Genomic DNA, 21936 nt, shown 5'->3' on the forward strand with positions numbered 1-21936 from the left:
CAGGGCCAATTCATAGTTTCTAACTAATAAGAGGAGTCTTTATTAGTGAACTCCACTCTGGATGGAAAACCAGAGAAATAGGTTCTCTATTCTAATCTATCCAGCTGGATGGTGAGGGATGCGGTCTGCATCTCTCTGCACGCATGGTTCAAGGTGGAAGAGTATTATTATTATTATTATTATTATTATTATTATTATTATTATTATTATTATTATTATTATTATTATTATTATTATTATTATTATTATTATTATTATTTTATTATACACATAACAACACAGCACAAGTGTCTGGAATTCATCTCTGAATATCGAGTCCTTCCCCAGGACCTAGGATATTAGAGGTATTTGCGTAGAATATGTGCAGTTCCTAGAAGTGCTGCTTTCTGCAGCATGTGGACTGATGTTCTGTCCAAGTTTAGGCTTTCCAGATGTTTTTCAAGATTTCTTGGGATTCCTCCTAGAGCACCGACTACTAGTGGGATTACTGTTGTTCTTTTTTGCCACAATCGTTCAACTTCAATTTGTAGGTCCTTGTATTTTGTGATCTTTTCCAGCTCTTTGTCCTCTACCCTGCTGTCAACTGGCACAGCAACATCGATGATCCAAACATGTTTCTTCTCTATCACTGTTATGTCTGGGGTGTTGTGTGCCAGGTGTCTGTCTGTCTGTATTCTAAAGTCCCAGAGTATTTTTGCTTCTTCATTTTCTGTGGACTTCTCTGGCTTGTGCTCGTACCAGGTCTTCCTACAGGGCAGGCCGTACTTTTTGCAAAGGTTCCAGTGCACCATTGCTGCTAGCCTATTGTGACGTTCGAGATAGTCAGTTTGGGCTATTTTCTTACAGCAGCAGATGATGTGCTCCACGGTTTCATCACACTCTTTGCAGAGACGGCACTTTGGGTCATTGTAGGACTTTTCGATTCGTGTCTTTATTGCATTTGTCCGTAATGCTTGCTCCTGGGCAGCAAAAATCAGGCCTTCAGTTTCCTTCTTTAGAGTTTCCCTTCTGAGCCACTCCCATGTTTGCTTGCTGTCAACCTTCCCTTCAGTGTTCTTAAAGTACTGCCCATGGAGTGGCTTGTTTAGCCACTGCTCCTTTCGTGTTTTAAACTGTTGGACTCTATACTCTTTTTATTCTTTGGCTTTCAGCATCTCAGCCTTGTGGACTTCTTTCAATGCTGGCTCTTGACTTTCTTGGATGTATTCTTTCAGGCCTCTTTTCTCTTCCTCTACTGATTGCTTGACCTGGAGCAGTCCTCTTCCTCCTTCTGACCTTGCCAGGTAGAGTCTGTCTACATCACTTCTTGGATGCAGTGCTCGATTGATGGTCATAATTTTCCTTGTTTTTCTGTCCAGGATGTCCAATTCGGCTTGTGTCCAGTTAATTATGCCAGCAGTGTAGCGTACTACAGGCACCTACTTCAAGTATTAATTGCCTTTATTGTATTTCCTCCATTTAACTTTGATTTCAAAATTTTTCTGACCCTTCTAAGATATTCCTTCCTAATTGCGCCTTTGACTTTTGCATGCTTGATATTCTCTGCTTGCAGTATCCCCAAGTATTTGTAGCTTTCATTCACTGGTAAGCTCTTTATTTCTATGGCATTTGGCATATTCACACCTTCGCATGTTGCAAGTTTACCTTTACTGAGTTCCAAAGTTGCACACTTGTCAAGTCCAAAATCCATTGCAATGTCAGTGCTAAAGACTCTCACTGTGTTCAGTAGTGACTCAATCTCTGCTTTTAATTTTCCATAGAGCTTTAGGTCATCCATGTATAGAAGGTGTGAAATTTTTGGTGAGTTTCTTGCTGTCTGATATCCTTGACCTGTTTTCTTCAGAATTATAGAGAGCGGAATCATAGCAATGATGAAGAGTAGTGGGGACAGGGAGTCTCCTTGGAATATTCCCCTTCGGATGTTGACTTCCCCTATTCCTGCTCCATTGACTATTAATTCTGTTTTCCAAGTGTGCATTGCATTCTTGACCAATTTCTTGATGTTCTCACTGACTCCAATTATTATTATTATTATTATTATTATTATTATTATTATTATTATTATTATTATTATTATTATTATTATTATTATTATTATTATTATTATTATTATTATTATTATTATTATTATTATTATTAATTAGATTTTTATACTGCCCTATCCCCGAGGGGCTCCAGGCAGTGCACAACAATAAACATAATACAACATAAAATGGCTAAATCTTTAAAAACAGTGATAAAACAGTAAAAGCTAGATCCCATAAATACAATATAAAAATACTAGCATAAAAATAAAGAGCGTCCAGCAGCTCCATATTCAAAATCCTCTTCCCAAGAGGGAGGAATGGCAGGTCCCATTGAGTGACAAATGGCCCAGATGTAAAGGGCCATGAAAGGGGGGGAAGGGGGCACCATCAGCGGCCAGTTCCTCCAAAGGCCCGGCGGAACAGCTCCGTCTTACAGGCCCTGCGGAACTCACCAAGGTCCCGCAGGGCCCGGACAGTTGGAGGAAGAGTGTTCCACCAGACCGGGGCCAGAGCCGTAAAGGTCCTGGCCCGTGTGGAGGCCAGCCGCATCACCGAGGGGCCAGGGACCACTAGTAGGTTGGCCTCAACTGATCGAAGAGGCCGTACAGGGACATATGGGGTGATGCGGTCTCGAAGATACGAAGAGTATGTGCAAGAATGTTAGAGTGGAGGAGAAGCAGGAAGGAGGGACGTTCCCTGAGAATAGCAATCTACAGATCAGAGAGATGGAATAAGAGCAGTAGAGGAGAGGTGCCCAGAGTCTTGACTCCCTCTAGCCATCTGGCTCACTGATCAGACCCCCTCTGTCTTTGAGGCAGAAGACAGCACAAATCCCTTCACTTCCGACAAATAGCACGTAAAAATACTTCTTTCAGAATAAGCCAAATAAATGTATATTTGCTCAAGTTAACATCATTTTGGGGGTGATAAGGTTAGTTCATGCTCTGATTGTTGTAAGCCAGGACAACCTTTGCAAAAAAACAAAAAAAAAGCCAGTTGAAGACTGTGAAGGAGGAGTTTGTTCCAAACACAAGAGACTCCAATATTGACACTTGGAAGATTGGGGGGGGGGGGGAGTAAGGCAGGCTCACCCAGCCTTGTTAAATCTGTGGACACATTTGGAATTTCAAGGAGAGGGCATGACAGCCCCATCAAAATGGCTGCCACGGGGGCTTGAGCCATTCACAGAACATTGTGAGGCTCCCGAAAAATGTCGGAGGTTGGTTCTAACTCAAGGATTCTCCAAAGATGCATCTGTTACTAAAAGGCTGTTCCTCCTAGGCCATGATGGCGAACCTTTTTGAGACCGAGTGCCCAAATTGCAACCCAAACCCCACTTATTTATCGCAAAGTTCCAACATGATAATTTAACCTGAATGCTGAGGTTTTAGTTTAGGAAAAAACCGGTTGGCTCCCTCTTCCTCCGCCAGCCTGCTCTAGCCTGCAGCAAATCCTGCGCGCACCGCTCTGTGCCTCTCTAGCATCTCTAGATGCCTCTCTGCTTCCTCTGCACCCCACCCCCCTCGGGCAGCAGCCACCCGGAGCACAGGCACCAGGCCCGCCAGCCGAGTCCTCCCTGCTCACCTCGGTGTGCGCGCATCGTGCTCAGTGGCCCAGGCCAGCCTAGATGTGTGTGTGTGTGGGGGGGGGGGCGTGATTTTCCACCGCCACATGACAAACTCTGTGTGTGCGAGCCCACAGAGAGGGCTCCGAGTGCCACCTCTGGCACCCGTGCCATAGGTTCGCCATCACTGTCCTAGGCTCTTCTGAAGGACTCCAGAATTGGCTCTTTGCTGTGAGGAAAAGGAGAATAAGCAAGTGGGGGCCAAGAAACTCCTCATCAAGCGCCATTTTGGGGATTCCTAGAGGAAGGGATCTCAGATAGATGAGGAGGGAAGAATGAAGAGGAGTTTTCTTCAGAGACGCAGTGGAGGTGTACTGTAAATGTCAGGTCTGAGGTAAAACACTGTGCATTTTTTAATCTTCTTCCAGCGGTTCAGGAAGAGAGGCAGAGGAGCAGGGAGAGGGGTGAAAACGAAGCCGAGTCGACCAGCGGCAGCACCATCAGCAATGAAGACATGCCCGTGGAGAGGATTTTGGAAGCTGAAATGGCCGTGGAGCCCAGAACGGAACCTCACAGCGACACAAGTGCTGACAACTCAGTAGGTGGATGTTTGGGGTGGGACTTCCTGTTTTACTGAGCTCGCCTGCCACTTGAGTGGAAGATGCTCAAGGTTTCTGGCTGTCAATCACATGAAGCTCTGGTTTGACCAGGGTTGCTTCTGCACCGGGATGATTTTCCTGATGGAATTCTGGGTAAAATCATCCTTGCAGTGGAGATTCCAGATAGCCAAGGGTCATCTGTCTTTTGTCCATTTTTAGCATTGAAGCCTCCGCACACACTGAGGATTCTCTGCCCACCCTGATTTAGGCTCATTCCGCACATGCAGAATAATGCACTTTCAAACTGCTTTCAGTGCTCCTTCAAGCTGTGCGGAATAGCAAAATCCACTTGCAAAAAGTTGTGGAAGTGGTTTGAAAACGCATTATTTTGCGTGTGCGGAAGGGGCCCTAGTTTTAATTTTTTAAGAGCAAGGGTAATTCAGCTCTGCATAAAAATAACATAATAGCTTTAAAAAAAAAAAACCAACCCTATACAAATTTGCAGACATCTCTGACAGTCCTCTGGCCCCCATTAATTTTGCTGGTCTTTGACTATGCTGATTTTGAATCCCCTCTCTCTTCCTGAAATAAAAACTGAGCTGTAAGTTATTTGCTTCTGTTTTTCAAAAAACAACAACAAAAAACAACAAAAAACAACAACAACAACACTGGATAGGAATATGCAGTATCTTTAGCAATGTTTTTTTTAAAAAAAACCCTCTTCATATTTGCAGCACCTCCAACAATTCCCTCTTCTCTATTTAAAATGCAGGCAATTCTGTCCTGTTATGCGAATTGTCTGGCCCCTTGCAGTCACTAACAAACGAAAGGGGTAATGCTGAGAAACTGTCTAGCTCTTCAAGGAAGAAGTGTAATAGTGCTGTTCCTTTTGCCCTTCAGACCCAAGGAGCTGCTTCTACCAATAACATCCTGGACAGAAAATGCTGCCTTTTCACAGGTTTAAAATAAAGCTGTGGGTGTGTAAAGAAGAGGCTGTTAATAGCCTGTGCGCAAGTGCAGGATGATATCATGTGGAAATATGGGGGGGAAAACCCTCAGCCGATAAGTGGCTAAAGTGTGGGAAACTGTTGGTGTGGAAGTTTGGAGAGGAGAAGTTTGGAGAGATGTCTGAGGGGGGATATGATTGAAGTCTATAAAATTATGCATGGGATAGAAAATGTTGACAGAGAGAATTTTTTCTCTCTGTCTCACAATACTAGAACCAGGGGGCATTCATTGAAAATGCTGGGGGGAAGAATTAGGACTAATAAAAGGAAACAACGTGTGATTGGTGTTTGGAATATGCTGCCACAGGAGGTGGTGATGGCCACTAACCTGGATAGCATTAAAAATGGCTTGGACAGATTTATGGAGGAGAAGTCGATCTATGGCTACCAATCTTGATCCTCCTTGATCTGAGATTGCAAATGCCTTAGCAGACCAGGTGCTCGGGAGCAGCAGCAGCAGCAGAAGGCCATTGCTTTCACATCCTGCATGTGAGCCCCCAAAGGCACCTGGTGGGCCTCTGCGAGTAGCAGAGTGCTGGACTAGATGGACTCTGGTCTGATCCAGCAGGCTAGTTCTTATGTTCTTATGTTCTTAAGTTGTCTTGGTTTCACTGACTGAGGCTAGTGGTGCAAGTCACTTAATAGTGTGTAGCAAAACTCAGCTTTCGTTGCTTGCAGTTGCCTTGAGATCTCCGCTGGCCAGGGAGATGTTCCTCATAAAATGGAGCCGACGATTGGCACTGTGTGTTGCACTCCAGACTCATTCTCACTATACAGAGTACACATGCCAGGGTGAATGCGTGCACATCCGGCCTATGTGCATGTATATCTGTTTGTCAGAAAGAGCCAAGGAACATGTACTTTAAAAATAAAACCAGAGACCATCCTGGAAGTGGAGGCAGGTAAGGTGTGCAGCCGGCAGTGGGGCACTTCCTCACATGTAAATAGAGAAAAGTTAGGAGATCCTATTGTGACTCCACTGCAGAGCGAAGAGCCTCGAGGAAAGCACTCCATGCATAATAGCCCAGGATCTCCAATGATTTTAAGGGGGATGCTGCATGTTAATACCTGGGAAACAAGTCTAAATGGTGATGGGTTGGACTAAGACAAACATCCCATTCCTTTTTTAGACCAACGACCCCGTTACTAACATATGCCACGCCGCTGACAAGCAGCTGTTCACCTTAGTGGAATGGGCCAAACGGATCCCCCACTTCTCCGATCTGACACTGGAAGACCAAGTTATCCTTCTCCGTGCAGGTACAGATCTTTATCCCTTATTCCTTGAAACTGTACTAATTCACTGGAGGACTTGGGACCAGTTCATACTGAGTGCGGAAGCAAAGCATTACCTGTTTAGGTGTTGCCTCTTAAGTGACTAAAAGGATTACGATTCCGCGACTTGGCGCGCATTATCGAAGCCTAAGTTCGAAAGCTGCATTCGAGCCTAAGTGCTCCGCGACAAACCACTGGGATCGACGTGGGTTTTGTACCAGCTTAAGCCCGATAGTAGCGGTCAAATTTCCGACTCCAGTTGGGAACTACTACTTTTCAGGGAACCACGCTCAAACTCAGCTCGATTCCAGTAAAGTGCGGAATCTCTGGTGCCAGGAGTCCCCCATTCAGCCAATCACAGCTGAGTGCTTCGGGCATGCGTTCAGCTGGCCAATCAAAAAACACCACCTTCGTCCCTCCATTCCTGTGGCAGTTTTTTTTATAACGTGTGTGGGGATAGACGGAATATGGCCGTAGAACAGTAGCCAATCGGAACGGAGCGGCGAAGAGGCACAGGATGATTCCGCCCTCCGAGCTGAGATCAAGCTGGTTGCAGTGGGGAACAACAATGGCTTCGACCTGGGTTAGTACCCTTCTCAGGGAACTGGGTCGAACTTATTTTACTTGTGTGCAGAATCACCCTAAAAGTATAAACTAAGACTGAGCTGAAACAAGGCACAACCTCACTGTGACTGTGTCTTGTCATGTTATCAGATCAGCAGAACTGATTGACCCTGTGATCCCTGATTGGCTGGAACTTGAACAGTGTATATTTTCCACGGGCAAAATGGAAATTTCCTGCCCGGGTCCCCTCACCCAGGCTCTCCTGCAGCGTGGTGACCCGGCGGGGGCCTGGTGGCTCCCCCTGTTTTGGGGCATGAGCTGGTCGCTACAGCAGCAGGCCAAGGAGGGCAGGAGCCCGCCCGCTGTGACACCTGCCACGGTGCCCACCGCAAAGCCCCACCCCCTGCCTTCCCTGCAGGCCGGCTCTTGCCCCCCCGGGGGGGGGGGGGGAAGCCGGCCTGTGCCTGCAGCAATCAACTCGCGCCCCAGCACGCGGAGAGCTGCATGGGGGCCATTTCTCTGTGACTTCAGGTGATGCTGCTTATGGAGTGTTTGAAAATCTGGCAGCACATGGGAAGAGTTAATAGCACTGCTTCTTTTGCATGCACCTCTGGTTAATAGAGGAATGGGAAAGAAGCCTTCCTCCCCCTGGCACCAAACCTTTTAAATGTGGCTGGCCATGAGAGGAAGTCACAGATAAGCAGCAGCCGCTAGACGCAGTGGTTCTCACCCTGGGGGTCGGGACCCCTTTGGGGGTCGAACGACCGTTTCACAGGGGTCGCTTAAGACTCTCTGCATCAGTGTTCTCCATCTGTAAAATGGATAAATGTTAGGGTTGGAGGTCACCACAACATGAGGAACTGTATTAAAGGGTCGCGGCATTAAATAGGTTGAGAACCACTGCGCTAGAGCCACCTGTTTTCAAACTCTGTATCTAAAATAAGGAACTGGCGCCACCTGTTGACCGTTGAAAAAAATTGCTTTAGAGAAAAATGTTGCTTAATTCGTACAAGTCAAACAAAGTTGTATTTGGGTCTTGGGGAGGGGCGGATGGGACATGTGACTTTGAAATGGTTGCTCCTGAGGCAATACAGCAGTGTGGACCTGTCACGTATTCACCCAACGTTGAATTTTTTTTCTGCATCTCTTTGTCCCAAAGAGGAGGAGATCCTCTTGCCATAAGTGGAACAGTAAATATTCCGCATTCCGGCTGTGAAAGCCTTCGTCAATACAGTAAATAACTACTTTTTCAAGTCCCATAGCAGTCACAATGTGGCTCCAATGGGTTCAGTAGCTGTCATCCTACCTAGGCCCATGCTGACGGTGTGCCATCACACTCTTCTAAGAACATTAACTGCAGGGTTGCCTTTTTCTCCCCTGGTGCAGCTCCTGTGCCCAAAATAATGCATTACTGCTAGAAATTTAGCAAATGAAGACATTCTTGGCAAGGACATGATGCACAGGGCAAACTTCATCATGATGAAGAGTTCTGTGTCACTCAGAAGGTGACATACTCCAACACAAGCAAACATTTGTCCAATGTAATGTTTTTAAAAAGGAAGGTATTTTAGGGGGCCTCATGGGAAATGTGTATGCAACTTGTGGGAGGGGGGACTTGCAGCAGCGAGTGGAACATAACATCAGTGCCATTGCTGTGTCACTTCCAGGGAAAATCCAGAAGTAGTGTCAAGTAGCTCTAGGAATTATGGGGACCTCTATAGTAAAACTGACAATTCCATGACTTACTCTTTATCACTTCTGGGTTTTCTCCACAAGTGATGCACTACCATTGTTGCTCATTTCCTGCTTCCTGTCACTGCTCTGAGCAATGGGGGGCAAAGAGGGTTGCCAGAGGGAGACTTACCATAGTGGGAGGCCTGCCAGCCATGCTTCCATGGCCAGTGGGAGGGGGACACTAGGGGCACAAAATTACTTGGGACTGGTATCTTTTGAGGGAAGTCATTTTGTTCTCTTGAGAGAGAAAGGCCATAGCAGGAGGGGTCCCTGCAGGTCCTACTTGGTAGCATAAGTCTCAGGCTCCAGCATCAGTGAAAAGCATCTCTAGAAATCCATAATTCTCCCTTTGCTTGATTTGACTCATAACAAGTATCTCTTGCAACACAGGCAGTGGCGTACCGCCCAGAGGGACATATGGGGTCAAATGTCCCCTGGCTGCTGCCATTTAGTCATGTGGAGGGGCGCCCCCATGCCCCTCCTCCTTCCCCTCTGGTCCATACAATGACTTCAAGACCTAGTGCAAAAAACCGTTGTTTGGTTATGATGGGGGAGGACAGCCACCCGGGGTGGGGGGTGAAAACTCAGATTTTGCACCAGGCTACATTTCCCCTAGATATGCCTTTGGGATGGTGTGAAGAGTTCAGGAACATTCTGAAAGTGTCAGTTGGAGGATGTGGCCCCCCCCCCCCCCCCCCCCCCCCCACCCCCCCCCCTCCCCCCCCCCCCCCCCCCCCCACCACCACCCCCCCCCCACCCCCCCCCCCCCCCACCCCCCCCCCACCCCTCCCACCCCCCCCCCCACCCCCCCCCCCCCCCACCCCCCCCCCCCCCCACCCCCCCCCCCCCCCACCCCCCCCCCCCCCCACCCCCCCCCCCCCCCACCCCCCCCCCCCCCCACCCCCCCCCCCCCCCACCCCCCCCCCCCCCCACCCCCCCCCCCCCCCACCCCCCCCCCCCCCCACCCCCCCCCCCCCCCACCCCCCCCCCCCCCCACCCCCCCCCCCCCCCACCCCCCCCCCCCCCCACCCCCCCCCCCCCCCACCCCCCCCCCCCCCCACCCCCCCCCCCCCCCACCCCCCCCCCCCCCCACCCCCCCCCCCCCCCACCCCCCCCCCCCCCCACCCCCCCCCCCCCCCACCCCCCCCCCCCCCCACCCCCCCCCCCCCCCACCCCCCCCCCCCCCCACCCCCCCCCCCCCCCACCCCCCCCCCCCCCCACCCCCCCCCCCCCCCACCCCCCCCCCCCCCCACCCCCCCCCCCCCCCACCCCCCCCCCCCCCCACCCCCCCCCCCCCCCACCCCCCCCCCCCCCCACCCCCCCCCCCCCCCACCCCCCCCCCCCCCCACCCCCCCCCCCCCCCACCCCCCCCCCCCCCCACCCCCCCCCCCCCCCACCCCCCCCCCCCCCCACCCCCCCCCCCCCCCACCCCCCCCCCCCCCCACCCCCCCCCCCCCCCACCCCCCCCCCCCCCCACCCCCCCCCCCCCCCACCCCCCCCCCCCCCCACCCCCCCCCCCCCCCACCCCCCCCCCCCCCCACCCCCCCCCCCCCCCACCCCCCCCCCCCCCCACCCCCCCCCCCCCCCACCCCCCCCCCCCCCCACCCCCCCCCCCCCCCACCCCCCCCCCCCCCCACCCCCCCCCCCCCCCACCCCCCCCCCCCCCCACCCCCCCCCCCCCCCACCCCCCCCCCCCCCCACCCCCCCCCCCCCCCACCCCCCCCCCCCCCCACCCCCCCCCCCCCCCACCCCCCCCCCCCCCCACCCCCCCCCCCCCCCACCCCCCCCCCCCCCCACCCCCCCCCCCCCCCACCCCCCCCCCCCCCCACCCCCCCCCCCCCCCACCCCCCCCCCCCCCCACCCCCCCCCCCCCCCACCCCCCCCCCCCCCCACCCCCCCCCCCCCCCACCCCCCCCCCCCCCCACCCCCCCCCCCCCCCACCCCCCCCCCCCCCCACCCCCCCCCCCCCCCACCCCCCCCCCCCCCCACCCCCCCCCCCCCCCACCCCCCCCCCCCCCCACCCCCCCCCCCCCCCACCCCCCCCCCCCCCCACCCCCCCCCCCCCCCACCCCCCCCCCCCCCCACCCCCCCCCCCCCCCACCCCCCCCCCCCCCCACCCCCCCCCCCCCCCACCCCCCCCCCCCCCCACCCCCCCCCCCCCCCACCCCCCCCCCCCCCCACCCCCCCCCCCCCCCACCCCCCCCCCCCCCCACCCCCCCCCCCCCCCACCCCCCCCCCCCCCCACCCCCCCCCCCCCCCACCCCCCCCCCCCCCCACCCCCCCCCCCCCCCACCCCCCCCCCCCCCCACCCCCCCCCCCCCCCACCCCCCCCCCCCCCCACCCCCCCCCCCCCCCACCCCCCCCCCCCCCCACCCCCCCCCCCCCCCACCCCCCCCCCCCCCCACCCCCCCCCCCCCCCACCCCCCCCCCCCCCCACCCCCCCCCCCCCCCACCCCCCCCCCCCCCCACCCCCCCCCCCCCCCACCCCCCCCCCCCCCCACCCCCCCCCCCCCCCACCCCCCCCCCCCCCCACCCCCCCCCCCCCCCACCCCCCCCCCCCCCCACCCCCCCCCCCCCCCACCCCCCCCCCCCCCCACCCCCCCCCCCCCCCACCCCCCCCCCCCCCCACCCCCCCCCCCCCCCACCCCCCCCCCCCCCCACCCCCCCCCCCCCCCACCCCCCCCCCCCCCCACCCCCCCCCCCCCCCACCCCCCCCCCCCCCCACCCCCCCCCCCCCCCACCCCCCCCCCCCCCCACCCCCCCCCCCCCCCACCCCCCCCCCCCCCCACCCCCCCCCCCCCCCACCCCCCCCCCCCCCCACCCCCCCCCCCCCCCACCCCCCCCCCCCCCCACCCCCCCCCCCCCCCACCCCCCCCCCCCCCCACCCCCCCCCCCCCCCACCCCCCCCCCCCCCCACCCCCCCCCCCCCCCACCCCCCCCCCCCCCCACCCCCCCCCCCCCCCACCCCCCCCCCCCCCCACCCCCCCCCCCCCCCACCCCCCCCCCCCCCCACCCCCCCCCCCCCCCACCCCCCCCCCCCCCCACCCCCCCCCCCCCCCACCCCCCCCCCCCCCCACCCCCCCCCCCCCCCACCCCCCCCCCCCCCCACCCCCCCCCCCCCCCACCCCCCCCCCCCCCCACCCCCCCCCCCCCCCACCCCCCCCCCCCCCCACCCCCCCCCCCCCCCACCCCCCCCCCCCCCCACCCCCCCCCCCCCCCACCCCCCCCCCCCCCCACCCCCCCCCCCCCCCACCCCCCCCCCCCCCCACCCCCCCCCCCCCCCACCCCCCCCCCCCCCCACCCCCCCCCCCCCCCACCCCCCCCCCCCCCCACCCCCCCCCCCCCCCACCCCCCCCCCCCCCCACCCCCCCCCCCCCCCACCCCCCCCCCCCCCCACCCCCCCCCCCCCCCACCCCCCCCCCCCCCCACCCCCCCCCCCCCCCACCCCCCCCCCCCCCCACCCCCCCCCCCCCCCACCCCCCCCCCCCCCCACCCCCCCCCCCCCCCACCCCCCCCCCCCCCCACCCCCCCCCCCCCCCACCCCCCCCCCCCCCCACCCCCCCCCCCCCCCACCCCCCCCCCCCCCCACCCCCCCCCCCCCCCACCCCCCCCCCCCCCCACCCCCCCCCCCCCCCACCCCCCCCCCCCCCCACCCCCCCCCCCCCCCACCCCCCCCCCCCCCCACCCCCCCCCCCCCCCACCCCCCCCCCCCCCCACCCCCCCCCCCCCCCACCCCCCCCCCCCCCCACCCCCCCCCCCCCCCACCCCCCCCCCCCCCCACCCCCCCCCCCCCCCACCCCCCCCCCCCCCCACCCCCCCCCCCCCCCACCCCCCCCCCCCCCCACCCCCCCCCCCCCCCACCCCCCCCCCCCCCCACCCCCCCCCCCCCCCACCCCCCCCCCCCCCCACCCCCCCCCCCCCCCACCCCCCCCCCCCCCCACCCCCCCCCCCCCCCACCCCCCCCCCCCCCCACCCCCCCCCCCCCCCACCCCCCCCCCCCCCCACCCCCCCCCCCCCCCACCCCCCCCCCCCCCCACCCCCCCCCCCCCCCACCCCCCCCCCCCCCCACCCCCCCCCCCCCCCACCCCCCCCCCCCCCCACCCCCCCCCCCCCCCACCCCCCCCCCCCCCCACCCCCCCCCCCCCCCACCCCCCCCCCCCCCCACCCCCCCCCCCCCCCACCCCCCCCCCCCCCCACCCCCCCCCCCCCCCACCCCCCCCCCCCCCCACCCCCCCCCCCCCCCACCCCCCCCCCCCCCCACCCCCCCCCCCCCCCACCCCCCCCCCCCCCCACCCCCCCCCCCCCCCACCCCCCCCCCCCCCCACCCCCCCCCCCCCCCACCCCCCCCCCCCCCCACCCCCCCCCCCCCCCACCCCCCCCCCCCCCCACCCCCCCCCCCCCCCACCCCCCCCCCCCCCCACCCCCCCCCCCCCCCACCCCCCCCCCCCCCCACCCCCCCCCCCCCCCACCCCCCCCCCCCCCCACCCCCCCCCCCCCCCACCCCCCCCCCCCCCCACCCCCCCCCCCCCCCACCCCCCCCCCCCCCCACCCCCCCCCCCCCCCACCCCCCCCCCCCCCCACCCCCCCCCCCCCCCACCCCCCCCCCCCCCCACCCCCCCCCCCCCCCACCCCCCCCCCCCCCCACCCCCCCCCCCCCCCACCCCCCCCCCCCCCCACCCCCCCCCCCCCCCACCCCCCCCCCCCCCCACCCCCCCCCCCCCCCACCCCCCCCCCCCCCCACCCCCCCCCCCCCCCACCCCCCCCCCCCCCCACCCCCCCCCCCCCCCACCCCCCCCCCCCCCCACCCCCCCCCCCCCCCACCCCCCCCCCCCCCCACCCCCCCCCCCCCCCACCCCCCCCCCCCCCCACCCCCCCCCCCCCCCACCCCCCCCCCCCCCCACCCCCCCCCCCCCCCACCCCCCCCCCCCCCCACCCCCCCCCCCCCCCACCCCCCCCCCCCCCCACCCCCCCCCCCCCCCACCCCCCCCCCCCCCCACCCCCCCCCCCCCCCACCCCCCCCCCCCCCCACCCCCCCCCCCCCCCACCCCCCCCCCCCCCCACCCCCCCCCCCCCCCACCCCCCCCCCCCCCCACCCCCCCCCCCCCCCACCCCCCCCCCCCCCCACCCCCCCCCCCCCCCACCCCCCCCCCCCCCCACCCCCCCCCCCCCCCACCCCCCCCCCCCCCCACCCCCCCCCCCCCCCACCCCCCCCCCCCCCCACCCCCCCCCCCCCCCACCCCCCCCCCCCCCCACCCCCCCCCCCCCCCACCCCCCCCCCCCCCCACCCCCCCCCCCCCCCACCCCCCCCCCCCCCCACCCCCCCCCCCCCCCACCCCCCCCCCCCCCCACCCCCCCCCCCCCCCACCCCCCCCCCCCCCCACCCCCCCCCCCCCCCACCCCCCCCCCCCCCCACCCCCCCCCCCCCCCACCCCCCCCCCCCCCCACCCCCCCCCCCCCCCACCCCCCCCCCCCCCCACCCCCCCCCCCCCCCACCCCCCCCCCCCCCCACCCCCCCCCCCCCCCACCCCCCCCCCCCCCCACCCCCCCCCCCCCCCACCCCCCCCCCCCCCCACCCCCCCCCCCCCCCACCCCCCCCCCCCCCCACCCCCCCCCCCCCCCACCCCCCCCCCCCCCCACCCCCCCCCCCCCCCACCCCCCCCCCCCCCCACCCCCCCCCCCCCAACAGATGGATCATTTGAGATGCAGTCATTGGTATACAGAGAGAAGAGGTCACTAGGGTTGAATTTCATCCCTTCTTTCTCTTCCTTCCTTCTTTTCTGAATTTTCATGTTTCTTCAAATGTGCCAGTTCCCCAGAGGGAATGTTTGTCCAAGGTTCCCAGCACCGCCAGTCACTGCCACCTTCTGTTTTTCAGGTTGGAATGAACTGCTGATTGCATCTTTCTCCCATCGCTCCGTCTCTGTGCAGGATGGTATCCTGTTAGCCACCGGCTTACATGTGCATCGGAGCAGCGCCCACAGTGCTGGGGTGGGCTCAATTTTTGACAGGCAGGTTTTTTTTAAAAAAAATTCTTGTCTCTGCCCTTATGAATTCTCCCCCTACATACATTCTGATTTGTATTTTGGTGGGATAAAAAACTGAGGTTGGGCAGACAAGTTTTTGGAACCCTTGGGGGTGGTGGTGGTGGTACTGGAAGGAATGTGATCCAAAATGGAGAAATGACAGGGGGGAAAGTTGAAGATCTCCGCTATGGCTTCTCTGCTTTAAGTGTCATTTGTAAAGCTTGGCACTAAAAAAAAATGGCTTTAGATCTCAGTATATGTTCACACATAGCGTGTCACTTAGAATCACAGAATCATAGAGTTGGAAGGGGCCATACAGGCCATCTAGTCCAACCCCCTGCTCAGTGCAGGATCAGCCTAGAGCAGTGGTTGTGAACCTTTGGCACTCCAGATTTTATGGACTACAATTCCCATCCGTCACTGCCAGCTGGCCATGCTGGCAGGGGCTGATGGGCATTGTAGTCCATAACATGGCCAATTGGCCATGCTGGCAGGGGCTGATGGGCATTGTAGTCCATAATTGTAGTGCCAAAGGTTTGCCACCACGGGCCCAGAGCATCCCTGACAAGTGTTTGCCCAGCAGCTGCTTAAAGACTTCCAGTAAGGGGGAGCTCAACATCTCCTCAGGTAGCTGATTCCACTAGGTGCCAGTATGGTATAGTGGTTAAGAGTGGCAGACTCTAATCTAGAGAACGGGGTTTGATTCCCCACTCCTCCACCTGAGCGACAGACTCAGTATAAAACAATTATACCAAGATACTTGGAGATCCAGTCAGCCAGTGATCTGAAGAAGAAGAAGATAAGTTGGATTTATATCCCCCTTTATCTCCTGTACAGAGATTCAAAGAGGCTTACAATCTCCTCCCCCCACCCCAATAAACACCCTGTGAGGTGGGGCTGAGAGAGCTCCAAAGAACTATGACTAGCCCAAGGTCACCTAACTGGCATGTGCTGGAGTGCACAAGCTAATCTGGTTCACCAGATAAGCCTTCACAGCTCAAATGGCAGAGCGGGGAATCAAACCCGGTTCTCCAGATTAGAGTTCACCTGCTCTTAACACCTGAGAAGGGTTGAATAGGAGGAATGAGGGGGGGGGGGTGCTGTGGTTTGCTGTTTTATTCTGGATTTCTTTTTTAGCTTTTGTAAACTGCTTTGAACCCATTTCTCTCCCTTGCTTTCTCCTGTGTGTGCAGAGTCCTCACTGAGCTGGTGTCCAAAATGAAAGAGATGCAGATGGACAAATCAGAGCTGGGATGCCTCCGAGCCATCGTCCTGTTCAATCCAGGTAACTGAGGCCTGGGAAAATAATAGCCTCTTCAGTTAGCAGCTCTGAGCTCTGGGCTTATAACCCAACCAAAGAATAGACTAGGACTCTTTGCAGCTTGTTCCCGTGGAAGTTGCTTTCCACTGACTTCTGGTATTCTTCCATGAGCTTTGCAGCTGCTTTTGCTTATCAAACATCCTGATAGCTTGGAGACAGCAAGAGATAGTGAAAGGAAAGGAAGAGTGGAGGAAGATTTCCTTACTGGAGGAGAGACAGTGGTTACGGCTGGAGACCACAGCCTTGAATGCAGTGGGGTTTGCCTGAGGGTGGTTGGAGTGGAAATTTGAGGCCACCCCAGGTATGACATGGCCTAGACCCACCCTCTTGAAATGTCTAGGAAGACAGTGCCCCCTGCTGCTTAAAAATAAGATTGCACAGTCTTCTCTGAGGGTAGTTTTCTGTCTTGCGTCTGCAGGCCAAGTTGTATTACGTCTGCATGGAGTCAGGGGTATAACGAGGCAAACTGGAGCCCTGGGCAAAACCTGAGTTGGATGCCCCCCCTGCCCCCATGGGCGGCCACCCCACCACAACCAAAACATTTTTTTGCACCAGGACATCGGTGCCTGCAGGGGGTACATTTTTAGACATATCGGCACCAAAACTTCAGCGTATTATCAGGAGACTGTCCTTATGCTATCCACAAGTTTGGTGCAGTTTGGTTCAGGGCGGACAAAGTTATGGACCCTCAAAAGATAGCCCCCATCTCCTTAGCTCACATTGGAAAGAATGGGAGATGGGGGCTAAGGCAGGTGTGCTAAGGCAGGTGTACTAAGGTGTACTAAGATGTGCTAAAGCATGTGTACTAAGGTGTACTAAGGTGTGCTAAGGCAGGTGTACAGAGGTGTACTAAGGCAGGTGTACTAAGTACTTAGTACTAAGGTGTACTAATGTGCACTAAGGTGTGCTAAGGCAGGTGTACTAAGGTGTGCTAAGGCAGCTGTACTAAGGCAGCTGTACTAAGGTGTGCTAAGGCAGGTGTACTAAGGTGTACTAAGGTGTGCTAAGGCAAGTGTGCTAAGGTGTGCTAAGGCAGGTGTACTAAGGTATACTAAGGCAGGTGTACTAAGGTGTACTAAGGTGTGCTAAGGTGTGCTAAGGCAGGTGTACTAAGGTGTATTAAGGTGTGCCAAGGCAGGTGTACTAAGGTGTACTAAGGTGTGCCAAGGCAGGTGTACTAAGGTGTACTAAGGCAGGTGTGCTAAGGTGTGCTAAGGCAGGCGTACTAAGATGTACTAAGGTGTGTTAAGGCAGGTATACTAAGGTGTACTAAGGTGTGCAAAGGCAGGTGTACCAAGGTATACTAAGGCAGGTGTAATAAGGCAGGTGTACTAAGGTGAACTGTGCTAATGAAGCTGTACTAAGGTGTACTAAAGTGTACTAAGGCAGGTATACTAAGGCAGTTGAACTAAGGTGTACTAAGGCAGGTGTACTAAGTACTTAGTAATAAGGTGTACTAAGGTTTACTAAGGTGTGCTAAGGCAGGTGTACTAAGGTGTGCTAAGGCAGATGTACTAAGGTGTACTAAGGTGTGCTAATGCAGGTGTACTAAGTTGTACTAAGATCTGCTAACGCAGGTGTACTGAGGTGTACTAAGCTGTGCTAATGCAGGTGTACCAAGACAGGTGTACTAAGGTGTACTAAGGCAGGTGTACTAAGTTGTACTAAGGCAGGTGTACTAAGGTGTATTAAGGTGCGCACTACCTGCTGCTATGGTGTATTAAGGTGTTATGTACCTAAGTCAGGTGTACAAGGTGTAACCCGCTACAGGTGTATTAAGGCGTACCTAAGGCAGGCGTATTAAGCTGTGCCATTAAGGTACCATTAAGGAAGGTGCATTAAGGTGCATTAAGGCGCACCTGCTGCGTATTAAGGTGCATTGCTGCGTACCTACAGCAGGCGTATTAAGCTGCGTACTCACAGGTGCATTGCTGTGTAACGCTAGTTTATTACATGCGTACCAATGCAATGCGGTATTAAGGCTGCGTATTGCTGCGTACCTAAGGCAGGTGTATTACAAGTGCATTAAGGTTTACTTAAGGCAGGTGCATTAAGGTGTATTGTGCATTAATGCGCACCAAGGTGCGTATTTTCAATGCATTAAGCGTGCACTCAAGGCAGGTTAGCGTACTACAAGCAGGTGCGTATTACAATATTGCGTACTAAGGCAGGTGTGCATTAAGCGTGCATTACATTCATTACGCTATAAGGCATTAATGCATTGCTGCGCACCAAGGCAGGCATTATTGCATTAAGGTGCACCAAGGCAGGTGTATTAAGGTGTATTAAGGTGTATTAAGGCATGCGTATTGCTGCGTACCTGAACGCAGGTGCATTAATCGTGCATTAAGGTGCACTCAAGGCAGGCATTGCTGCGTATTATTGCGTACCTGCTGCGTATTATGCGTATTAAGCTGTCCATTAAGGCAGGTGTACATGGGTAATCGTGGCGTATTTACAGCGCACTCAAGGCAGGTGACATAAACATGCGGAACTACAGGTGAACGCTTGGCAGGTGCATTAAGGTGCAATTAAGGCAGGCGGTATTACGGTGCATTAAGGTGCACTAAGGAATATGTACTATGCGCACCTGTTATGCGCATTAATGTGCATTGCTGCGCACCATGGCAGGCGTATTTAAGGCGTGTTAAGGCGCACCTTAAGCAAGTCAGGTGTACTATTGCGAACTTCGGCTGCAGGTGTAATATGCGTACCTGGCATAGTATTGCTGCGCATTGGCGTGCGCACTAAGGCATGAAGCTGCGTATTGCGGCATTATTGCGCACTACGCAGGTGCATTAAGGCGCATTGCTGCGCACTACGTTATGTGCATTAAGGCTGCGCAATTCCTAAGCGCAGGCGTATTGTCACGTCATTAACGTGCGTACCTGCACGCATGGCGGTATTACAAGTGCATTTAAGGCACGGCGCAGGTGCATTAAGGTTGCGTACCTTAAGGCGCAACTAAGGCATGCGTATTAAATGCATTACGTTAATCTACAAGCAGGTGCATCTACGCATTACGCGTACCTGCTTACGATTACAGTACCTTAATGCGCACTAAGACAGGTACCATGCGCACTGCGCATTACGCGCACTTAAGGCACTGCTGGTATTATGGTGCAATTCAAGGTGCAAAATCTGAGGCTGGCGTATTATGCGGTGCATTAATGCGTACTTATTGGCTATTGCATTAAGGCTAACACGGCGCAGGTGTACCACGGCATATTAAGGCATACTAAGCGGAGGTGTATAAGGTATAAGTAAGGCGCACCCAGGGCTGGTGACATTAAGGCTGCGCATTAAGGCGTACCAGCGCAGGCGGCATTAAGGTGTGCTTACAGGTGTACCCAAGCAGGTAGTAAAGGTGCATTAAAGCGCACTAAGGCAGGTGCATTGATAAGTAGCATTATTGCGTACCTAAGGCAAGCGCATTAAGGTATATTAAGGTGCACCAAGCTGCGCTAGGTGCATTTATGGTGCACTCATGCAGGTGCATTATGGTGGCATTACAGGCACTGTTACTCAATTGGCAGGTGTACCTATGGTTGCTGCATTTCTACGTGCAATTTGCACGCTATAAGTATTATTGCGCATCTCTTTGGCTAAAGATGATTGGGTTAATCCCCTTTGATGGTCCATAACGATTGGGAACCCTGAACCAAACCGCAACCAAACCCGTGTGTGTGTGTGTGTGTGTGTGTGTGTGTGTGCGTATGTGCCATCATGACAGTCCTCCAGATTTGATTAATTCCCTGAAAATTTGGTGCTGATTACGTCCAAAAACGCCTTCCCTGCAAGCAACCATCCCAAATTCCGCTCCAAGAATATTTGTTCTGGCATTGAATCTTCTGCATTGCTGTCAATGGGGTTGTGCCGGCAAGCACATTTCTGAAGGTACACTTCAAAATCCTTTCGAATTCATCAGGAGATCGTCCAGTGATACCCGCCAGGTTTGCGCAGTTTGATTCAGGGCCGCCAAAGTTATGGACCCTCAAATCTGGTGTTCCATCTCCGATTATTCCCATTGGAAACAATGGGGATAGGGGCAACCCCCTTTGGGGAGGTCCATAACTTTGGACCCCCTGAACCAAACTTCACTCTCAAACTTGGTAGCAGTACAAAGCGATTTTCAGTCTCCTGATGATTCGCTGGAAAATTATGGTGCCGCTAGGCCTAAAAACTGCGCCCCCTGCAGGCCAAAAAATGGAAAACCACTAAAATAATTCCAAACGAACCCAGAATTTTGATGCCCCCCACAAGGTGATGCCCTGGGCAGCTGCCCACCTTGCCCAATGGGCATTACGCCAGTGCATGGAGTATTATTTTATTGTTCTGTCCCCAGATGCGCCAAAGCTACCTCGGTCCCAGTCCGAAAATGCCGAGTAGAATTTGCTACGCGAGGGAAAGATGCACGCGAGCTCTTGGAGGCATATACCAAACAGAAATATCCAGAGCAACCTGGAAGGTAAACTGAAATGAGCTCCAGGGAGAAGGGACAGACAGCCATGTCAGTTTGTAGCATCAAAATTAAACAGGAAGTGACACTTTTTAAAGTCTAACAAAAGAATGGCCTTTTCTTATTGGGAGATGGAACTGGGCCATAACCCAATTCCCAAAGAAGTGAAGGTGGTAGGACCAACTTTACGTTGTCCACGATGGCTTAGCCAGAGGAGGTTAGTTTTAATCCAGCTAAACATTTTCCTATCCCCTCCCCAGGTTGAGAGCCTCTCCCATAGTGAGTAATCTTTCTTGAGGGGAAATAGATGGAAGAACTCCACTCTATGGATTTAGGTGGGAAAAGATGGGGCTCAAGCACTGGAGCAGAGGGAATTCTACAGAATGAAGAATCTGCTTGGGAAAAGAATGCTTCCTTGCAATTTCTTATTGCAATATACTGCTGCCCTCTATTGGCCAATTTGCAGAAACGCAACATACGTGGGGCGGGGGAGCCATTCTGTAATCTTAAGAAGAAGAAGAAGCAATGAAGAGTTTGGATTTATATCCCCCCTTTCTCTCCAGGAGGCCTCAAGGGGGCTGACAATCTCCTTGCCCCTTCCCCCCTCACAACAAACAACCCTGTGAGGTGGGTGGGGCTGAGAAGAGTCTCCAGGCAAGCTGTGATTCAGGGCCCTAAGGTCACCCAGCTGGCCGTGTGTGGGAGTGCACAGGCTAATCTGAATTCTCTAGATAAGCCTCCACAGCTTCAGGGCGGCAGAGCTGAGGAATCAAACCCGGTTCCTCCAGATTAGATACACGAGCTCTTAACCTCCTACGCCACTGCTGCTCCTTTGGAAATCATTTCAAAGTCGAGTTTTCTGTGTTACTTCAACCACCTCCCCCTTTGAAGCGCTATTTTGGCTGATTTGGGTGGGTTTTTTTTAAAAAAAAACTAGCACGTGGTTGTTTCTTACACGGCAAACCCCTGCAAAATACAGCTTTTATCAACACCTGGGACTAAATCTTGATTTCCCAAAGTCTCTTTTCCTTTTTACTGCAAATTAATCTTCAACATTGATTAGTTCATGCACCAGAAAGCTGTTTAATCCCTACCCCTGATTTTCTAATAAGACATAGTCCAAAGGCCCCTGCAAAATGCAGCGGGACACCTGCTACCTTCCCTCCCCCTAAAAACCAACCCCAAAACTTTCCGAGTGAAATCTCAAAGAGTTTCACAGGAAAAAAATGTCAGGAAGGAAGCATGAAAACGGTGCAGAGCAGTCAAAACACTGTACGGAGATGTTGGCGAATTTGCGCTTAAAGCTAGCCATGCAACATTTGGAAGCACTTAATTTCTGACCATAAAATTGGAAGAATGGGAC

General features: G+C 57.4%; 1 protein-coding gene across 1 annotated transcript in view; it reads left to right on the forward strand.

Moving 5' to 3' along the window:
* LOC125433658 (retinoic acid receptor RXR-gamma-like) overlaps positions 1 to 21936 on the forward strand; it is a 61123-nt gene that overhangs the window by 37257 nt on the left and 1930 nt on the right. The window contains 5 exon segments of the mRNA XM_048498364.1: positions 4020 to 4189; positions 6328 to 6457; positions 14646 to 14778; positions 15987 to 16126; positions 20519 to 20582. Of these exon segments, the coding sequence (XP_048354321.1) occupies positions 4020 to 4189; positions 6328 to 6457; positions 14646 to 14778; positions 15987 to 16126; positions 20519 to 20582 (637 nt within the window).

Source organism: Sphaerodactylus townsendi, linkage group LG05 (assembly GCF_021028975.2).
Source record: "Sphaerodactylus townsendi isolate TG3544 linkage group LG05, MPM_Stown_v2.3, whole genome shotgun sequence".
Lineage (NCBI taxonomy): Eukaryota > Metazoa > Chordata > Lepidosauria > Squamata > Sphaerodactylidae > Sphaerodactylus > Sphaerodactylus townsendi.